General features: G+C 40.0%; 1 protein-coding gene across 4 annotated transcripts in view; it reads left to right on the top strand.

Moving 5' to 3' along the window:
• DENND1B (DENN domain containing 1B) overlaps positions 1–21,248 on the top strand; it is a 153,489-nt gene that overhangs the window by 40,266 nt on the left and 91,975 nt on the right. For all 4 annotated transcript variants that reach the window (XM_039883476.1, XM_039883475.1, XM_039883478.1 and 1 more), the window contains 3 exons: positions 13,196–13,245; positions 15,189–15,308; positions 20,600–20,669. In XM_039883476.1, coding sequence (XP_039739410.1) covers positions 13,196–13,245; positions 15,189–15,308; positions 20,600–20,669 — 240 coding nt within the window. The remainder of the gene's footprint in view (positions 1–13,195; positions 13,246–15,188; positions 15,309–20,599; positions 20,670–21,248) is intronic.

The following is a 21,248-nucleotide window of genomic DNA, read 5'->3' as shown; positions in this document are numbered from 1 at the left end:
AGAGTGACTAGTAGTAAGAAACCATGTATTATACAATAATAGAAGTGAATTTTAAATCTTACCCTTTAGCTGTATCTTCATTGGTCTTTTGTAACTGCATGTAGCCGAATAGTTAGCTGATCCCAAAACAAATGTACTCAGCACTATATACAATTCTTTTTTTTTTTTTTTTTCAATGATGTCTAATGCTTGATCTGCATGGTTTAGGAAGAATGCCTATTCTTTAAAAAAATTTTTTTTACACATTATTTTTTAAATAGTTTTCTTTTAATGATTTTTAAAGAGATTGATTTGATCAGAATGAATAAAGACTTTAATGATTTAATCGAGGTAGAGTAATAGCTAGACATTTAAAATTTTTGTTTCTTGCATCAGTCATGAAGATCTAAATTATTTGAAAGTAATTTCTTAAATCTTAGTACTTTCAAAATAAATATTTAAATGTTTGTGTCTATGTATTTTAAAAACTATTTTTGTTGTCTGTTTGGACTCGATTGTCATTTTTAACTACCAGCTGATCATATCAGACACAGAAAAAAGCCAAAATCATTTAATTGCATTCTATACCAACTCCTGTTTTTCCCAGTGGAAAGAATTACATGTCTTGAGCCAGTTTTTGAGTTGTGATGGTTAATTTTTTTTTCATTACCCCTATGAATATATATACATGACATAAGAACACATATTTGTAAGACAAATGGACTTTTAAATTTTTAATTAAAGTTTTGTAAAGGTGAGAGAATTGTATCATGACAGCACTTTATTTCACACCCCAAACATTTTATCAGTGATCTATCTTAATGACCCTAAAATATCAGTTATATTTATCAGTTTGGCATGTAGATACATATAGTGTTAACTTTTTTTGAATATTCTTGTGTCTAAAAATGAAGAATCAGAACACAACATTATACGTGGCAAGCATATGGGAAAGTGCTTAAAATTAATAAGATTTTCATCATAATTATACATTTCTCCCTATTCATCTTCCTTTATATGAACAAGATTTCTTTTGTAGACACAGTGTTAGGAATCTCAAGCCAAAATGTGATTATGTTCTTATTTTAACTTCATGCCTGTCTTACATTGTCTACTTTTAAAATTTAAATTTATTGCAAACAGGGAAACTAGTTTGGAAAAAGAGTGATATTAGAAATTTTACTTTAAAGCTGAGGCATTTATTAGAAAACAGAACTCTGCAACCTAGCAAACTCCTATTGAAAAGAATATTTTTGCATACATTTTAGATAGCAAATTTGAAAGCCCCTGAATAAAACGACCTTATTTTCCTGCCGAAGGGCGAACAGGTTTTACTTAAATGAGCTCTTAGAGGGGAGGTTTTTATTTATTTTTATGGCAGTGAAATTATTGTAACTATGCAAATGGTTCACATCAATCCTGGAACGTCTCGCATTATTCAGCAGCCTATAGAAATTAAATAATAGATAATACGGATTGAAAGAGATAAATGTGGTTTCACAAAAACTTACTTTTCGTTGATCAGTAAACACTTGACCAAAGTAAATTTGGGATTTAGTCCTATAAAGGGCTCTGAATCTTTGAGAGAAAGAGTTGAAAAATAATTTTTTCAAGATGACATAACATAGGCTGTTGAATCAGAAGCAGTTCTGCAGACAGGAGGAAAAAAAAATATATATATATATATATCAAATATAGGGGCATGAAAGTCTCTCTGCCAGTTCAAAATGTCACATTTCAAAATTCTTCTTTTAATTTTAGTTAAAAAGAAGTTAAAATTTGTTAACTATGAAACAAAGGGTAGAAACAACTGTAACGACACGTTCGGGTATTACTTGATGGAAAAATTAAAATCTTTGAAAATTGGCACAGAGTCAATATTAATTGCTTATTATAACTGCTTATGAATTGCTTATTATAACTGCATACTGCTGAATGGGAAATGTCTTTTTAGGAATAGGTAAGGGAGAGTAAGTCGAGGGAGCCTTGTGGGTCACGAGAAATCAGTTAACTACCCACAAATCGCCACGGCGCCCTACGGTTTAGTGATCCCCCCTCCCCCGCCCCCGCCCAGTACATTATTAATGGATAAGCTCTTTGAAATTAATGTTGCCTGGCTGTTTACTCCTGTTTAAAATTTAAGCCTGAAACGCAGTTGGGGAGAGCAAGTAGATATGAAGGCACTGCACTCTCAACATGTTGAAGTTTAAAAAATATCCTCTGTGAGCTGAGAGCGTTGAACTTGATCAACATATGGCACCGGCTAGCCTTATCCCCACCCGTTCCTTTGTCGTCTTGTTATTGTTATAAGGCTTAATGGCAGTTGTAAGCCACAGTTCTGGATGTGGGGGTTAGTCCACCCCGGGGGATGCAGAGAGGAAACAGCACTGTGGATTATGGAAATATGGATTGATCTAAAGAGAGACCCCTTGTAAAAGAACGGGGCTCAAAGAAAAGCTAGGAAAACTGATGAAAAGATGACGGGATATGATGTGAAAACGATCATCTGAAATCTTTCCCTCCCAGCTGCTGTGTTGAGGAGAAAAAGAATGCGTTTGTATGGTGAGGGAGAGTTAAAAGAGTCCAGATTAATAGCATTATTTACTAGATGTATTTTCATTTCGAGTGAGATAAAATATGTACATTGTAATAGACTTTGCATAATCGAGAGTTTTAAAATGTCGAAGATGTAATGTTAGGCACGATATTCCGCAGGAATATTTCCAGTAGTACCAACATTTGATTAATGTTTGGCCTTTAAATAGACATAGTTTCAGATGGTGTCTTATAGAATCGTACACTTAAAACCTGTATACTTTTGTTAGCCAACGTCACCTCGATAATTTAATATACTTTAAAAAATAGATGTAATTTCAAAAATTACCTTCGTGGTTGTCCTATTGAACTAATTGTGATGGCGAATACGACGTCTGACATAGGAATTATTTTCTGTTACTTTTAGAATTTAGTTTATCCTAATACATAGTTACATGCTTATCCATATGTGTTTTTTCAAACGAGTGACAACATTGCCACTTTTCTTGGGAAGCCAGGACTAAGTGGTAACAGATATCGTTATCCTTAGCCCGTTTGCCCAGAAAAGACAACGATGCAGGCTGGTGGTCATTTTTGCGAACGCAGACACAAGGTCCCCGTGCGTTTAACTAGCATCCGATGCCTCGTGTACAGCGAAGGGACGTTCTTGCCTGATTCTAATGCTTGGACGAAGTTGGCCTGGGAAGGAGTTAGCGTGAGGGCGTCGAGGGGAGATGCGGGGGGGGGCGGGGATCTGGTGTCAGCTCCAGATGCGCTGGGTAGTCTGGTTGGGACATCTTCCAGGTAGCAGGAAGCCCGTGACTGGAGGGGAGAGGGTGAGACACGGTTTCACACAGTAGGTGACCAGCCGAACCGGGTTCGGACCTCGCATCCGGCTGGAGAACCCCGAGTTTTATCCCGTATGTGTAGCAGTGAGGTTAGATATCCCCTGGGGAGGTGAGGGCTGAAGACAGAACCCTGGATGAGTTGTAAAGTGGCCCAGGAAGGAATGACAAGCCACAGATGCCTGGGGGGGGGCGGGGGAGGGAAGGTTGCCAGGTTAGGGTGGCGGGGGGCGAGGGACAAGGTCAAGGTGGAGATAACTTCGGTTTGAATCCCACACGTTTCATACATGATCAACACCGAATCATCACGTTGATTCAGTGAATGAATGAGATGTCACACATTGCAGACAAGTCAGATATGATAATGGCTGGAGAGGGGCTGCAGACGTGGGAATAGAGGTCGTAGCAGACCGAGACTCACCAGCAAGTCGCATCAGAGACTTGCTGAAGGTCCGTCAGACTTTCACAAAAAAATGGCAGTGAAAGGAAGAAGTATTTTAGTTCTACTGTGTAGTTGACCAAAAGTCGAATCTAACTTTACAGAATTTACCTTAGTCTATTTTTACAAATAAGTCGCTCCTGTCTTTTTAATCACTCCTCGTTTTCCACATATCCTAGCACAATACTATATTGTAAAGAATAAAGAGAAGGTATGGGATGACTTATTCAAGAGAATTCATTCTTAACCGAGAAAGTTTATCAAATACGTAATGTACGTATACTTTCTGGTTTATTTAGTAAAATCTTTTGCAAGAGACTCAGGAAATTGTGTTTTCTCTTTAAGGTCATTTATGCTAAAGTGGACTAGACTAGGAGTGACCAAAACCCGTTGCTATTTGGTGAGACCTGTTTGGTGGCTTTCTCTGTGAAAAGAACCAGTGTTTGCTGTTCAGTTTCTCATAGACAGGCTTCTGCATTACAAGAGCTAAGACCGCAATTGGCACCTTTATTTATAATCTCAGCAAGAGCCAGAGATTACGTCAGCGGGGAGTGTGAACGAAATTTTTATTCCAGGAGGTGGGTGTGCTGTAAAGGGTGGGGCGGGCTAAGTTTGCAGAATAATAGCTCACAGGATTCCTATTTAGGATTTCAAGAAACATTCCTTCAAACCGCTCAAGGCTTGAAATTTAATTGTAGTTTGACATACCAAAAATAATGAGTGCGTAACTTTTTTTTTGTAAAAGAAATACCTTGTGTCATTTAGGATAACCTAAAAACAAGTCAGAGCTCCCGGATTCTTGCTTTTTTTGGTCCTGCCTGCTGACCGTATCTAAGTAAGGTTTTAATTACTGAGTACTTACTTTCCTGCTTTAAATGGAAGGGGATAAAAATGCCTAGCAAACTTCTTCGACTAGAATTGCTCAAGGCCAACCTGACCCCTGGGTGCTCACCAGCCAAGCACCGTAAACACATAGCCAGGGCTGGCCCGCGGGTCCCAGTCTGAGCCTAAGATAATGACTCTCCCACCCCCACGTTCCTGACCTTGTTTAACCTCATCCTGCCTGCGTTATTCCCGTATTATTTACTCGTTCTGCTATGACCCTGCTTCTGATGTGATTCTGTTTCAGATTTTAAACAATATGCTTCAGATTTAATTGCTGGGAATCTTGCTCCTCCGTGAGAAAGAATCAGCTTCAGCCTTAATTTTTAAGTCTGCTGTTGGAAAGGAGTTGGGTGTCTGCTGTCACTGTAGGTCTAATATTCTCAGTAGTAGTAAACGAGCATAGATATGAGCAAAGCTTTGATTTTTTTGGCCTCGGTACTTCATTTCAAGGGACTAGAAGAACCTCGATGCCATATTATCTCATCTCTCCTCCCATGATTCCTCCACATGCTGGCGCCTTTTATTCTCTTTTAGGCCAGGTTTAACTGTGGTTCTGAAGCGTTAATTGTATAATCTTAACTCTTCATGTAGATGGACAACATCCGCCATATAGAGACCAAGTAGGCATCAGATTTAGGCCTCTGCTGATTGGAACCTACATGAAAACAGAGTGAGAAAAAGAATACACAGGGTGGGGAGTGATGGCCGGAAGCTGCAGCCTGAGTTCAAATCCCGACTCTGACATTTATCTGCTGGCCGGATGACTTTGGATAAGTTACATATTCTTTCTGCCCTGCTCCCCACCACCCCCGCCCCTGCCACATGTCAAAGGGACTAACACACGGGTAGGAATTAAATGAGATAATATACAAGCAAGCAGAACCCTACGTCAGAGTCGCTCGAATCGTGTTCCAGGGCTCACCGGCTCTGACGGTGCTAACACTGCGTCCCTTCGCCTGACCTCGAAGAATGTTTCCTCAGAGTGGGACACCCATGCCGGGCTCCGGTAGGCATTAGGAGGACTCCAAAGTTGAATAAATCCTCCAAGATTTTGGAGATTTATTTGTTCCGATTGAACACACCAGTTGTAACAACTAGGACTTTCCGGTTCGCGACGAACTTCATTCATCTCTGATCTCTGAAGATCAACTTCATTGATCTATGATCGATGACATATTACGAAGATAACAGCACAATTGGCTGCATATTCCACAGCCTCTATCTTGATACAAGTCTTTAGAAGAATAAAGATACGTTTCATCATCGTACGAGGAAACTGAGTGATTTTATAACTCGGGAATATTATAATAAATATTATAATAAATATTGCCTAGGGGAGTATAAAATATGAAGAAGAATATCGATCTCTCATAACAATGAACAGCAAAATGGTCACAGCTCTTAATTGCTCTCCTATTTTATAACCGGTGCTGTGCCCTTTGTTGGTCTTAATCTAGGCCAGATCCTTCCTGCAGAGTGACGGCCATTTTATCCGTCTACTTCCTGGATGGCTTCATCTTCGCTGCTACCTGTACCTTAGTTTTGTGCCCTTCTCTGCATTCCGGCCATGACTTTCTTACTTTAGGCCACCAGCACACTCCTGGATTATCGCGGAAGCCTCCCGTCTGATTTCCCAGTCTGCCGTCTCATCTTTCCGAATCCATGCTCCATTTTATAGCCAGGGTGATCTTTCTAAAATTCAAACCCTTCCTCGTTTCAAACCTTTCAAAGCTTCCCTGTTCTTCTTAGGTAGGGTGATCGTGATTTGTTATCAAACAGAGATACTTCTCTATTAAGTGACTATGGACTGATGATTCATATCTGGTGTAACTCAGATGTCAAGTGCCCGATGAAATGAGTTTTGACTCACACGTACACCTGTGAACTCACTTTCCTTTAAAGATATGGACTATATTTCTGTCATTCCAGAGAGTTCCCTCTTGATGCTTCCTGGTTACTCCCTGTGCCCCCTACCTCGCCCCCACAGCCTCGGACTCCCACTGTTCTGAGTTCTGTTACGATAAATTATAACGATCGATTTGTGGAAGTTGAACCATCCTTGCGTCCCTGAATAAATCCCACTTGATCACGGTGTACAATCCCTCGAATGAATTGTCGAATTCAGTTTGTTAATATTTTGTTTAGGATGTTCGCATCCATGTTTATTAGGGATTTGGGCCTGTAATTTTCATTTCTCATGGTGTCCTTGTCTCGTTACAGTATTTGGGTAATGCTGGCCTCATAAAATGAGTTTAATCCATAAAATGATTGAAACCATCTGGTCCTGGACTTCTGTTTGTTGGGAGTTTTTGATGATTGATTCAGTTTCCTTATGAATCATTCTGTTCAGATTTTTTATTTTTTCATGATTCAGTCTTAGAGGATGTTACAGTTCTAGGAATTTATCCATTTTTTCTAAGTTGTCTAGTTCGTCAGCATATAATTACTCGTCTATAGTAGTCTTTTCTGATTCTTCGTATGTCTGTGCTATCCACTATAATATCTCCTCTTTCATTTCTGATTTTATTTATTTGAGCCCTTTTTTTTCCTTGATGAGTCTAGTTAAAGGTTCGTCAAGTTTGTTTATGTTTTCAAAGAACAAGCTCTTATTTTCGTTGATCTTTTTGATTTTGGAAGGGGTAGTCTCTAGTTTATCTTCACTTTTATCATTATCATTTTCTTCTACTAACTTTTGGCTTCGTTTTTCTTTTTGTAGTTGTTTTAGGTGGAGAGTTAGGTTGTTTGAGATTTCTCTTGTTTCTTGAAGTAGGTCTGTGTCATTGCGAACTTCCCTCTTAGAACTGCTTTTTCCGCATCCCACGGGTTTTGGTATGTCATATTTCCATTTTCGTGCATCTCAAGGTATTTTTTTTATTTCCCCTTCGATTTCTTCATTGATTCTTTGGTTATTCAGGAGCGTGTTGTTCAATCTCCACATATTCGTTATTTTTCCAATTTTCTTTTTGATTTCTAGTTTCACATCATTGTGGTCAGAAAATAAAAAAAAAAAATCTTTCCTAGTGTGAGCCACTGTGCCAAAGATGGGGTTCTCAGCTCGTCTCTACCTCTCTTACCTGTCTTGATGCCACCCTTGACCCTTTGCCTGGGGGATGGGGGGAGCTGTTCAGCTGGTTGACGGTAGTGTTTCAGAGCAGACTGCTTCATGTGCAGCTGTAGATCTGCAGTGTCTGTAAGATGAGCAGAGATTAGTACCTTCCTATGCTGCTATCTCAGGCCACCCCCTCCCCAGGCCTTTCAAATGCTTCTCTCCATTTTAAATGAAGGAGAGAAATGTATTCTGCCTTTTATTTGCAAAGTAAACTACCCATCTAATTGTAAATATACATATTTTTTTTGTAACGTCACTCCGCATGCCTTCGAATCTGGGCTTTTTCGTTGGTGGTAGGTTAAACTGAAGCGATAGTTTGTAGACTGCGGAGATCTCATCATCACCTGACTTAAGACCAGTACGCATACAACCAAAATCCTTGAAATTCATATGTCAACAGCACAGTTCTTATCCTAGCAGAACAGATTTGCTTTAGGACGGCTATTTATATCTTCTAACGATTAAAATTCATTTTTAAAGTTTGATAGTGAAAAATAACTCAACCTGAGTTAATCATCTAAACAGTTTCTGTGTCGGAATTCACAGTCTTACGGTGCTTTCCCTAGCTGAAGGAGGAAGGATGGAAGAGAAATGTATTTCTGATTGAAATATTACGTGGAAGTAAAAGCCAAGTAAAACACCACAGTGGGCTCCGTTATTGACAGTTATTCCTTGACTTTAAGTTAAAATATATCCTCTAAGTTTAAAAAACTTTTAAAAACACGAGAAGCTGTTTAAAGAGGCTCTGTGCAGTTTGCCATATTATAATGTAATTCTTTCTCTTAATAAAATGCATCCTGATTGAATCACTCTGAGTATGGCGGTGTTTCCCTTGACAATTTGAGACATCTTGGGGTGCCCCTGGGAATTTGAACATCTCAGGGCACAGTGTGGGGGCCAGTTCTGCACCTCACTGCCTGCTGATGGCCAAGCAGCTCTATGCACCTTTCTTTTAAGAAAAAGGAGGTTTATTATTTTCCTACGTAAAGCACAAGTGGATTGAACGAATACGTGGTATTAATTCTTATTTATTTGGGGAGATAATTTTTAAAATTAAGTCGTCATCTTTTTAGAAATCTACGGCCTTTGTGAAAAATTAAGTTAAAACTGACGAGCAGCCCCCTCGTTGTTATAACATGATTCTGAAGTGTTATTCAAATGAATACAGTTACGGGCATTTGAAGACTGTCCTTTTAGAGTATTGTGTTATATCTTCCCTGAGAACTTTGGTGTAAATTTAATTCTTATCTGATTAAAATTGTTGCAAGGAGTCGTAAGAAAGGAAACATTGATACGTCACTCAGGCTTCTTTATGATCACGTGTGTCGTAGGGAGTGGAAAGTGAGTGGATTTGAAACCCGAGTTTTCCTGAGCGCAGGTAACTGACTCCCTGGCCAATGATTAGTTCAGAAGTGACTTTGACTTTGTGGCTAATGAGACGTAAAGGGAAGTCAGCCGGCGGGGCTTCTGGGGAAGATTCCCTCGCTGAAGAAAAGGGACTCCCAGAGAGAGATGCTTCTTCCACTGGGTGTGCTGTGTCTTCGTGTCATGTGCTCAGCTCTGGCAGCTCATCTTGTGACCATGAGTGGAGGAGGCTGAGGACACAGCCACCCAACCCAGGACGGCAGAGCAGAAGGACAGACGACTCCTGAGTCCTCCAGGGGGATGTTGAATTAGTCACTCCCCAGACAGATCACCTTGTCACTTCTTGCGACGAGAACTATTCCTTATATTCATTAAGCATCCTCAGTGGGTACAGGTAATCTTACATCTTCGTTGCAAGTGCCATTTAAGCTAAGTCAGAGTCAAGACCCTTACGCGTATGTAGCCTGTACAGACTGCGTATCCACTCACATCTGTTTTGAAAACCTGTCCAGTTGATTTTCATCCTTTGTTACTTCCCTTCTAATTCATTCTGCCCTCCCGTCGAGAACCTCTGGAGCATGGTAGTTATGAAGTTGAATGATCAGGACTTGACGAATGACAGACTATGCATGGAGGTCAGAGGAAGGCAGGGGGCACTGCCATGTTTTCTGTTTGGGTAACTGGGTGAATGGTGCTTCCTTTCTAGGTGATAAGGACGAAAACTAAGAGAATGACTTCAATTTTGTACATTTTGAATTTCTGGGGAACATTCGGAAGTTGATAATAGAAGTAGTTAGACGTATAATCCCGGGGTTCACTTCAGTAGCTCACCGGAAGACTGAGTGTTTTGGGAGGTGGAGGTGAAGCCGTGGGTGCGGATGAGGTTGCTCGGGCAGACTTACTTTACCGACTATGGCCGAGAGGAAGACATGGAGCCTCAGGGAGCATTCGGGTCCCAGGGCACGGCTGGGGAAGGGCAGTTGAGGAGGAAGAAAGAATTACTGGTAACAAAGGTTGACACATTTCATTTCACCTTGCATTTTTCTCAGAAGAATTCTAAGACCTTTGTAGCGATTGAACAATAACCAGGAGGTCAACTTTACATATTTTAGCTTTAAAAAAAAAAGTAGGTTCTCGAACGCCTGTTTCCTCTTTTATTTGATCAATTTATAATGTGAAATGGCACCCTCACGGGGTAGAGCTAATACGGCACTCTGCTAGCAGCTTACTCTTCCTTCTTACAAGATCAACCCGGTCACCATCCTTATTAGTGCTGATGTGGGGTACGGGGTCAAAAGAACCAACATATACATTTTCATCAGCTCGGTTTCCAGTCGTTTATCCAATAGTGGATGGGTTGTTTGTAGGACACAGGCAGATAAATGCGTTATTGCCCCGCGTATTTTGCGATTCATAATTTTGTATTCTCTTTCATTACTTTCGTTATTTTTGTATAAAATTTATACAAGACGTTTCGACGTTTTGTATAAAACTTAAAAGTGTTAGAGAATTGAAAGAATGTCGAAAACCCAAATCATTGTTCTTGGCTAAGGAAATCAGGTTTTGTGTGTGTGTGTGTGTGTGTGTGTGTGAGAACAAAAGTTCCAAAAAAAACAGGGAAAACATAACTTTCAAGAGAGTATTATCTTAAACTTTACATACTCGTGGATGCCAGTCTAGAACTGTGTGTGTGTGTGTGTGTGTGTGTGTGTGTGTGTGTGTGTCTGTGTGTGTTAGATCAAAAACACCGTATGGTGGAAATATCAGATTTTATGAGCACTCCCAATAAATATAAAAGTACAACTTTAAATTAACGTCATTGCTAAAAGGGTCCAGAAACACTAATTGCTGCCTCCTCTTCCTCCCTCCGACTCTCTCTTCTTTTTTAACTTCAATTTAAATAGCACCTGTAATTAAGGGAGAGAACCGGCCCCGGAGCTAGGTAGGACTCCCAGCTATTGATCTGTGTAAACCCAGCTTATACTGTCAGGGGAGAAACAGTCAACCGCGGAGCTGCTTTGTCACTGACCTAAGCTGAGAGAGGATTTTTTTGTCCATACTGTTTATACACTAGTCTATAGACCTGCTGGCTGGTTGAATTTTAAAGACTGCGGAGGTTTAAAGACTTGTCCCCTGAGGGGTGCTTCTGCCAGTTGGGAAGCGAGCTGCTGTTTTGCAGAAGTCTGTGCGTGTGTGTTGCTTCTGGGAGGAGAGAGGGGGGAGGGTGTGAAAGCCAAAGCCCCTGACGGGGAACCTTCTTAATTCGAGTCTGAAAATCAACGCAAAATATATTACTGATTTGGGTGTATTTAGAAGCAGACAGTGAATTGTGAATAGATAGGTAGATGATAGATGATAGATAGATAGATAGATAGATAGATAGATAGATAGATAGATAGATAGATAACCACAGAAATTATATGAATGCCTTTGCAGGCGTATCTAAATAGCATTCATACGTGTAGTATGAAACCGTGGCTTACTTTTCACAGCACGAGATAAGGGGGGGCAACGGTCAGATGGTCTCTTCTCATTTGTAATGAACTGTTTGCGGTCTAAGTAAATGAAATGATTTCAAGTTTAGCAGCAAGTTCAATTCCATGTAGCAAAATACCATCAGTAGCAAAACCGCTTTTTCTGAATATGGAGTCTGTGCCCCCACTTTTAAAGGTGCCTGTTCCCAAGCAAACCGGGGTGCCGCGCCCTAAATGTAGAAGATGGCTTCTTACCGGATGCTTTTCTTTCTGTGTCTGACTTAGGGCTTGCGATGCTTTCTTTGGTATCGGTACTGAAGTTTTACAAGGTCTTATTTTTAATTGATGCCCTACTGTAGCTACGTTTAAAACGCGAGACAGAAGTCTACTTTAAAGCAGTCAATATTGCGTTTCTGTGCAGGGTTTAAATACTTAGAGATTGATGATTTCTCTGGTGGTCGGTGTCACCGGTAAAGAGATCATAGGTAAGATATATGTGGGGTGGGAACGACTGTACTAAGGTATTAGATTGCTTGTTATTAAATGGAAACATCCACATAAATCTCTGCTTTGTCTCGTGACATCATCTGGCTTTGAACTTGTACGATACCTTCAATTCTAAAGATTATCTTCAGGATCAGAGTTAATCTTGTTTTTCATGTATTATAAAATGGATCTTTTTCTATTTTTTTTTAATTTTTTTTTTTTGCCAAATGGCTGACACTTCTTTGCATTTTGTTTTAATCGTCGATGTGTATGATTTCTGAAAGCTTCGAAAATTATTTTATAATGACTGTAAAACCACCACAGGTTTCAAAAGCAATAAGATTAGTTTCTATGTTTAATTAAAACACTGATTTTCATATTAGGCAATTTTTAAATGAAAGTGCCCAGAATAGAAGCTATGTTGTTTTCAATTTAAAGACCTGTTTTCAGTTACACATTTAAGAGTTTCATTTGAGATTTAGCTTAGCGTCTCTGTCATTGAATTGACCGAGAGTCGAATCCCATAAATGTGTCCTTTTAGCTCTAGAAAGCCTTTCTTAAAAACCGTTTTGCTGTGGGACACGTCGAGTTGTTACACCCCTCCGTAATTCATTCCGCTGCCAGCCTCATTCCCCTTTCTCTGCCTGCATTTTAATTGAAACAACATTTATATTTCTGAGCCAGGATCTGTCAGAAGTCCCTGTGGCTAGTCTGGGGTAGCAGTAGCAGCAGACGTGGCTTCCCCATATGGTGCGGCGCTTCTTGTAAAACCCATATGGCCTTGTCGAAGGAGATCCCAGCGGGGACATGAAGGGCGTTAATACACTTCAGGCCAGGCCTCTCCCTCCTGGGGCTTCCTTGGCATTGTCACTGCAATCTGCCAAAGCACACACTTAATTCCTTTTTAATAATCAATTATTTTAGTCGAGGAACCTGTGCTATTTTTCTTAAAAAAAAAAAAAAAAACAAACCCCTTTTTTTTTTCCCCCCAGAAGATGTCTCAAAAAAGTTTTTGCTACAGCTTTATAAACTATTCTAAAATATTCTAAAGCTTCTTTTTCTTCACTTGCCTTTGCAGGAAGTACTACAGAGTGTGCCAAAGTTCTGTTTCCCCTTTGACGTTGAAAGGTACAGTATGTCATCATCACAGTAACTTTAGCCGTCTTAGTGAACACTTTAAAACTGTTACACGTGTTTTTGTGTGTGTTTTTTTTATGAAACTAGCAGTTTTCTTCTTCACTTTCTTCCAAATGTGACTAGAGGCTTAAAATTAACTCAAGACTTGGAATGAAGAAGTTTTTAAACTGATCTTTGTTTTCCCTACTGAAATGTTGGAGAGAAGCTCTCTAGTGATTCCATTTTCCTTTGTTCTCTATACATATTGTAAGCACTGGCAGGAAAAAAAAAAAAAAAAAAAAAAAACATGACTATGTCCTTGATCAGAGCCTTAGAATTGTGTCTTTTAAGCGTCGATGTATATGTCTTGGCTTCCATATCCCTTCGCCCTAATTGAAAAGACCATCTGTGTGATATCACAAGACCAGTGGCTGGTCATCTCCCCAGAATGGCTTTATAGAAATAGCGCACGATTACGGGAGGCTACAGGCAACTCTTCTGGCAGTTTTGAGAAATCTCATTATGTTTGTATTTGACTGAATAAATACTGGCTGAATGGAGCGTTACCTGCGCGTGCTCGGGCTGTCACAGAGTGCCAGCCTTTCCAACATGATAACGGATGCTTTATTCTTCTCCACGTGGTTTTCACACCCTATTATCAGTTTTTTTTTTTTTTAAGAGGATGGTATGAGTGGATTTTTAAAGAACATTTATTTTAGGAAAATATTTTCCTAAAGATTAGTAAAGATCTAAACTTTTACAGTATTAAAGATAATCTTCTGAATAACGGGCTCATGGCTACTCATAGGTACTGTGGTGAACGAGACCCCTGGTTTTTTTACCTCTGTTCGGGGCAATCAACGGTGCTTGCTAAAGATGCAGTTTTCAAATTAATAGCAAAGATAAAATAAAAGAGGAAAAGCTAGGCATTGGGCACTGGAGGTTGTTTTTGAAATGTGTAAATTTTTAAAAAATAGTCCCCTTACAAATGTATGTGTTAAATGTTCAGCATTTGAAATGCGATGTTTCTCGGCAATTGAAAGCGATTCGTAGTATTGGCCACTTGTAATCAAGTAACTTATTTCCTTTCACATGATTCCCGTGGCTGTTTCAAAACCAAAATTTAGGCGTCACGGATATTTTATGTCAGGACAAGGAGGGTGATGTTCAGTCATGTTGTCCAGTGGTGAGATATAACCAGTGACAGGAAATACATTTGTTCGTTTTAAATCTACATTTTAAATAGTAAAGGTTCAGTGTGCTGATTTACACTGCGCCTCACACTGCAGTGCAACACCTCTGATGGTCGTGTGATACGTCATTCAAAATTAGCTAAAATCTTGGAAGATTTTTTGTAGAAATTGGATTCTTATTTTTGACCTTGGGAATTTATTCTCAGTATCTAGGCAGCTCTACAAGAGGGTGCTAAAGAGAGGCCAAGAATAATTCACATGGTCTGACCTTGAGGGAGAATGGCAACAGAAGAAGCCATCGAACGGGGTGGGTGGTGGCTGCCATGATGTCCTAAGGCAATGTGGTTTGCTCTCCAAGCCAACTTTGAAGCATCAGGAAGAGAGGCTGGGACCGAGTCATCACGTCCAGCCCGTCACTTCCACAGTTCCAGTAATCGGTTTTTTTTTTTCAGAATTTGTGACATATTTATAAGTATTTTAGGCCTGTAAAAACTTAGGGTACAATTCCTCCTGATTCCCTAGGAAGGGATTAGTCTACGCGGAACTGCTCAGCCCGTAGGGGGTTCTGACTTGTTTTAACGTTTGACTCATGATTTAGTTCCCACTTTTTACCCTCGTTTTAGTGTTAGAATGTAGTTCTAACATAGAAGCACCTGGTCGGGAAGCAGAAACCAACGCCACAGTAGATAGATTCTTGCTTTTGCTTTACTTTACGAGGATCCTGACGTGGGCTCTGCGTTTTTTAATATCGCTGTATTTCAGAGTGTCTCAAAATCAAGTTGGACAGCACTTTGCCTTCGTACTCACAGACATTGAAAGCAAACAGAGGTTTGGGTTCTGCAGACTCACATCGGGAGGCAAAATCTGCTTGTGCATCCTTAGGTGAGTATTTGTAGTTAAAAAAAAAAAGTTTGCACAGGAGACTGTCTTTTGTACTTCCTTATGCTCCTCTGCTTACATATAGGCTTATAATTTTTTTTCTTATTTGTTTTCTCTAAATCCAAGGAAGTCGAAAAGTAATTTTATTTACTTTCCACATACATTATCGAATAAGTTTAAAGATTCTACCAGTAACATTAGAATTCTTCCCGAAAGAGTTGGCTTTTTTAAGGATTAGTTTTTCTGTGTTTACTTTTGAAAACTTAAATATTAAGATAGGAGTTCAAATCCCATACGTTTCGCGTGTTAAATAGGAGACAAATAACTCAAATTAACATATGCTCTTTCCTGTCGCTGACCCAGCACTTAGATTTCTGAATCGCCGCTGAAAGGCTGCAAACTGGCGATTCTGGGCAGAAGCGTTTAAAGGGGTTTTACACGTTTTAGAAGCTGTTTCTAACCTTTTGCATTTTAGTGAAATCTCGCATAACATTCACGTCCTCATTCCTCCTGCTAACGGGAAGACTTGCTGACTTCGGCCTTGCGCTTCCCAGTAGCAGTGAGATGCTGGAACGCAGCAGTGGCTTTTAGCTGTGTCCTGAGTCCGCCAGTTTGTCACCAAGTCCTGTCTGTCCCACTTCAATCCCTCGTGTCATCTGACTCGTTAGTTAAGAGGGTGCTTCCTGCTCGTATGCCCGAGATGTGAGTTGCTGGCCTTGGAGAAGGAAGGATGCTAAGGATTAGAAACCCAGCTTCCATAAAACGAGTCTGTGCTGTGATTGTAACATGGATGTCGGTCAAGCTCGATTCTCTGGAAACGTTCACAGGAAAAAAAAGTTTCAGAAGCAGTGTATCGCAGAGAAAACGGTGGTGTAGAACTGACGTCTACACTGTCCATTCGCTGTTAGCTACGTTCGTATCGCTCTGGAGGGTTGAGCTGTACGTTTACTCAAAACATTTGTTGGAGTTGGAGACAGGTTTTCAATCTCTATGAAAAAATAAATGTTTACCTCTTTTATTAATACTAGGATAAAATAACGGAATGGATGTGCCTCCCTTCTGCCCTCAGACGCAGCTTTTTCATCTGGATAAATAATTGTATTTGAAGCACGCGTTTTATCCAGAAGAGAATTATGCTCCAAACTGTGGGTTGATCCTTCTCATTTGAAGCCGGTCGGCTGGGCAGTGGGGGAGACGGGCAGGGAGGGCTGCTTTTATTGTGTTTCATGCTGAAAGTTCAAAAGCTGGCGTTTAAAGAGAAGTCTAACCTTATGCACTCTGCTCAAGACAGCCTTGCACGCAGAGAAAGACCAAAGCAGGATGTGCTTTCGAATATTCCTTTATGAATGTTTAAGTGTTTTTATTAAAAAAAAAAAATCAAATTTACCAAAAAGTTTCAGGAATAGTAGAGTGAGCTCTTGTATACACATCACCTAGATCCACAATTGCTAGCATGCTTCCCTCTCTCCCTCCCTCCCCCTCAGCGTACACACACACACACACACACACACACACACACACACACACACAGTACTGGCTTCCTTCCAGTTCTGAGCTAGAACATTTGTGTATAAAGCTTTTTCTCCATTCCTGGATGACGTGATGATAAAGCTCGAAAGTAATTTATATTTACTTAGGAGTTCTAAGCTAGAAAATTTGCACACGATCCTACACAAACCAGGTGTTCTTTTCCTCCTGGATTTATGCTTTTTTTATAAGACTTAAAAGTACGTACATTGGATTTCTGTTCGTTTCGTTCACTTTTTAGAAGAAACGTGAGCATTTAGGTTGATTTCATATAAAAGTCGATATTTAATTTCGGATTTTCAGCCACTGTTGTATGCTTTAGCTGTTTCTAGGACACATCGATCCTAGTCGAACGAGATTTCAAAAAACATCCTAAGAGATGACTAGTTTAAACCTTGCCGTTGTTTATATTTAGAATTGCTTTCGTATGCTAGCAAAAATACAAGAAATAACTTTTTCCCCCTAATTTGATTAACATCGTTGTACGACTATAAAATTGTCACCAAGCGTTCAAAACGGAACACCCTAACAAGGAAGACAGAGTGATATTAGGGCCTTTGTAGTCCCCCGCACTCTGCCCCCCGGCCCCCGTTAACTCATACCACACTTGAAGCTCTCACACTCTTCCTTTGGGCAAATCCCCGAGAAGCAGAATGTTTCAATTTTACACATTTTGTGTCAATTTTCCAGACAGAAAAACAGCCCCTAGACATTAGGCACTTTGCTGTGGAAAGGCAGTTTCCTCCGTTTCATTTGATTATTCTAGGGGCTGGTTAGGTTCCTGCTGTTCGCTCGGACTGTTAGTGGTCACCTGACGGTTTGACAAAAAACGTTTCCTTTCCTTTATTTAACCTTTGACTTTTGAATGTAAAAGTTTGATCAGCTCTGTAGTGGAAACATAAGTGTGGGGGGAGTCTCAGAGGGACTCACAACTTTCTAGGTCCATCTGTCTTTTGCCGTATGTCTTTACGAAAAGTCGAGGAAATGATCTTAACGACTAACCTTTGAAGACTCTCTGGCCTTTCGTTTGAAAATAACGGGTCCTAATGTATTGTTTTATATTTATATGTTTACAAAACTATGAGAGTCACAGTTATTTTTTGGTAAAGAAATTACATTTTCAGTTTTATGAAATTCAAGTAAAGTGCCTCGTTCGGTCAACATAAAATGTTGAATACATTTCTTTGAACTTTATAGGATTTTCGCGTTTGGTTATAAGAAACAGATTTTGACTATCTTTGAGACTATAAAATTTAGTGAAAGATAATTTTGCTTATTGACAATCAGTTTGAGTTTATCTGTTAATTAAAAATTAATTACACTGAACATATAGCGTTTGAAAGTTATTTAAGCAAACACAAAAATAAAAACATGAGAATAGCATTTCTCACCCGAGGTGAGCTTATGTAATTTATAATCTATTTTTTGTGTGTGCGTGTTATTTTGAACACACATTTTTTTCTTTCAAGTTTGCAGTGGAATCTTGTGAAAGTATTTGAATTATTGGCTACTTTGTGTGCTCTGGACCATTTTTTTTTTTTTTTTTGGTCATATAAAAGGTAAGCAGGACTTCCTGTGGAGTAGTTGTGAATTAATTCTATTACCTACAGTGATCAGGTCGGGAACTCAAGCAAGATAAGCAGGTTAGGTGTCAGACAGTAGGAAGTTGGGGTGAGTCTGGTGATTCCAATAGCACATGCCACGTTCAAAGATAGAAAGCCATTACACAGCCCTAGCTAGCTATTTATTACAAAGTGAAAAATGTGTGACCGGTATTGCCAGTTCTTTTGATTTTTAAAAAACCCAAATTTTTAAGTGAATGATCTGAGATTTAGAAGTTGGCAGCAACGGTGTTGACCAGACAGAATATGTCCGTGGGCCGGATACAGCATGACGTAGCCGTCTGCCTCTCCGCTCTCTGTTCCGTTGATCGTTTGCAACAGGAAATGTCCCCGCATCCTCGACATGACCAGGGGAGCATGACCAGGTCACAGAGCAGTTCCAATTTGATGTCAGTGACGTTTTAAGTTTAAACATGGCATGGCATGATGAGTCCTCTCACAAAGGAGCGAGTTATCACCAAGAGGCGGCCCGTGTTCACAGAGACCACGTGTGTGTGACCAACTCAGTTCTCGGTGGTGCCAGGACTTCTGGATTCGAGCGGTGCCACCGTGGGAATTTGGAAGAGTCTGCCCCACTATCTCTCATGAATGAATTATATAGAGAGAAAAAGTGCCTAGAGAGTAGATAATGCCGTCTTCTTATTGGCTAAAATACCAGACGTAGGTCGTTGATAAACAGCTTTATGTTATTTTGGGAGGGATCTTGCACCATGTCGCAGGCCATTCCTTTGCAAAATTTTTATCCACAGTGATCAACACAGGAGCAGTACTAAAACCTACAGTTGCAAAGGATTACCTTTGCAGACGAAAGCATCAGATTCAACAGAAATTTGCCCACATGAACAAAATATAATCTAAAAGGCAGAAAGACAGTGCTTTGGACATTAATTAGTTAAACAAATGTGGGGAGATAGAATTTGCTTCGGCAGAAAGAAATTACAAGTAGGATGATGTAAGATTAAACCAGAACGAATTTCGTCACCATCGGTTCAGCTGCCTGAATGACGCCTGGCCATTGGACACGTTTATTCAAAGCCTGGATATTCTAGAAATAAGTGACTGCATTGGGGGCGGGGGGGCGCATCTGCCGCAGACCCTGGGCATATGTTGCTCAGTCATCTTGCTCCGTTCTAATCCCAAGCTTGTCATTTGGTAGCTTGGTGACTTCGGATAAGCTCTTTTACCTTAGTTTGGTCAAATGTACATCTCAGCATTATTATCAGCATTAAACGAGATGCCACGTGTAAAGTTCCTAGCACATTTTCACACGTAAAGTTGCTGCTTAAGAAGTTTTATTCCCCATCCTTCCAATTATTTTGACACGGAGAGTCTCCGATTCTCAGCTTCGACTCTCCACTCTCTCGACGGGCATAGAACTGGCGAGTAACGCCCACGGCCCGAATAGAAACAGCAAAGCGAGACAGAGCCTCAGAGACGGCCATGAAGAAACCCTCATGAGCGTAAACCGTGGTGTGATAGTCTTTTTAAAAAAAATAATGTCACATCAGCGGACGTCAGCATCTAACACGGCTCTAAACGTAATAGAATCGAATGTTGGATTTAATAATGAGACGATGATGCGGCAGCATATCCTGTGTAGAGCCTGGTACCAGCATGAAGTGCAGGGAGAGCTCGCATTCTTGCAGGTTATAAAAAACTCATAATGACACAGAAACCAAAATCCCTAGCACAAAGGAGAACCGTTTAATTTTGAAAAGTATTCTTCAACATTTTCAAAAGTAAGTGTTTAGCAGTTAATTAATTAGTAAATTTGTTTATTTTCAAAAACAAGTACCTAATCTGACAGATAAATTACACTTATCTGAATAAATTAGCTTTCGATGATGCTTTCATACCCTGTAACAGGACTAAGGAATTTTAGATACTGCCAACATAAAATAGAAGTGTGTAAGGAATAACCTTTATAATACAAGTTTGGATTCTGACTATGTCATGAAAACTAATAATAGATAGTATGTAAAGTGTTACTGTTAACAATAAAGAGAACACAGATATAGTTCTTTTCTGCCTTCCAGGATCAAGCTGTTGGAAATAGCATCAATTTGTTTATTTCATCATTGTGCTTTTTGGATCTAAATTATATATGTGTGTGTTTATATTTAAGTTATTATTATTTTTTTACAGTTACCTGCCATGGTTTGAAGTATATTACAAGCTTCTGAATACGCTAGCAGATTACTTGACTAAGGAACTGGTAAGCGATGTTTTTTCCATCATTTTTTTTATTGTGCTAAAATACACGTTACGTAAAACTCGCCATGTAAACCATATTTGCGCGCACAGTTCTGAGTCGGTAAGTACAGTCACATTGTTCTGCAGCCATCGACCCTCTTACCTCTAGACCTTTCTCATCTTCCCAAACTGAAACTGCACCCATCAAATAATAACCCGCCATTTTCCCTCCCCGAGTCCCGGACAACAGCCATTATCCTTTCTCTGGATGAGTTTGACTGTTCCTGGGAGGAACAGAATCATATGACGTTTGTCCTTCTGCGACTGGCTAATTTAGCTTCGCGTGTTTTCAAGGTTCATCCAATGTGTAGCATGCATCAGAATTTCCTGCCTTGTCAGCGATGACTGTATCCCACTGCGTGTACACACCACATTTCGCTCACCCGTTCACCAGCAGGTGGACACCTGGGTGGCTTCCACCTTTTGGCTACTGTGAACAATGCTGCTACTGACGTAGGCATAGAAATAGCTGGCTGCGTCCCCGCCTTCAGTTCTTTTGAGTATATACTCAGAAGTAGAATTGTTGAATAAGGTGATGATT

This window comes from Pteropus medius, unplaced genomic scaffold, assembly GCF_902729225.1.
Source record: "Pteropus medius unplaced genomic scaffold, Ma_sr-lr_union100, whole genome shotgun sequence".
In the NCBI taxonomy this organism is placed as follows: Eukaryota; Metazoa; Chordata; class Mammalia; order Chiroptera; family Pteropodidae; genus Pteropus; species Pteropus medius.
Note: the sequence above shows the minus strand (reverse complement) of the source record. Positions and strands in the feature narration are given on the sequence as shown.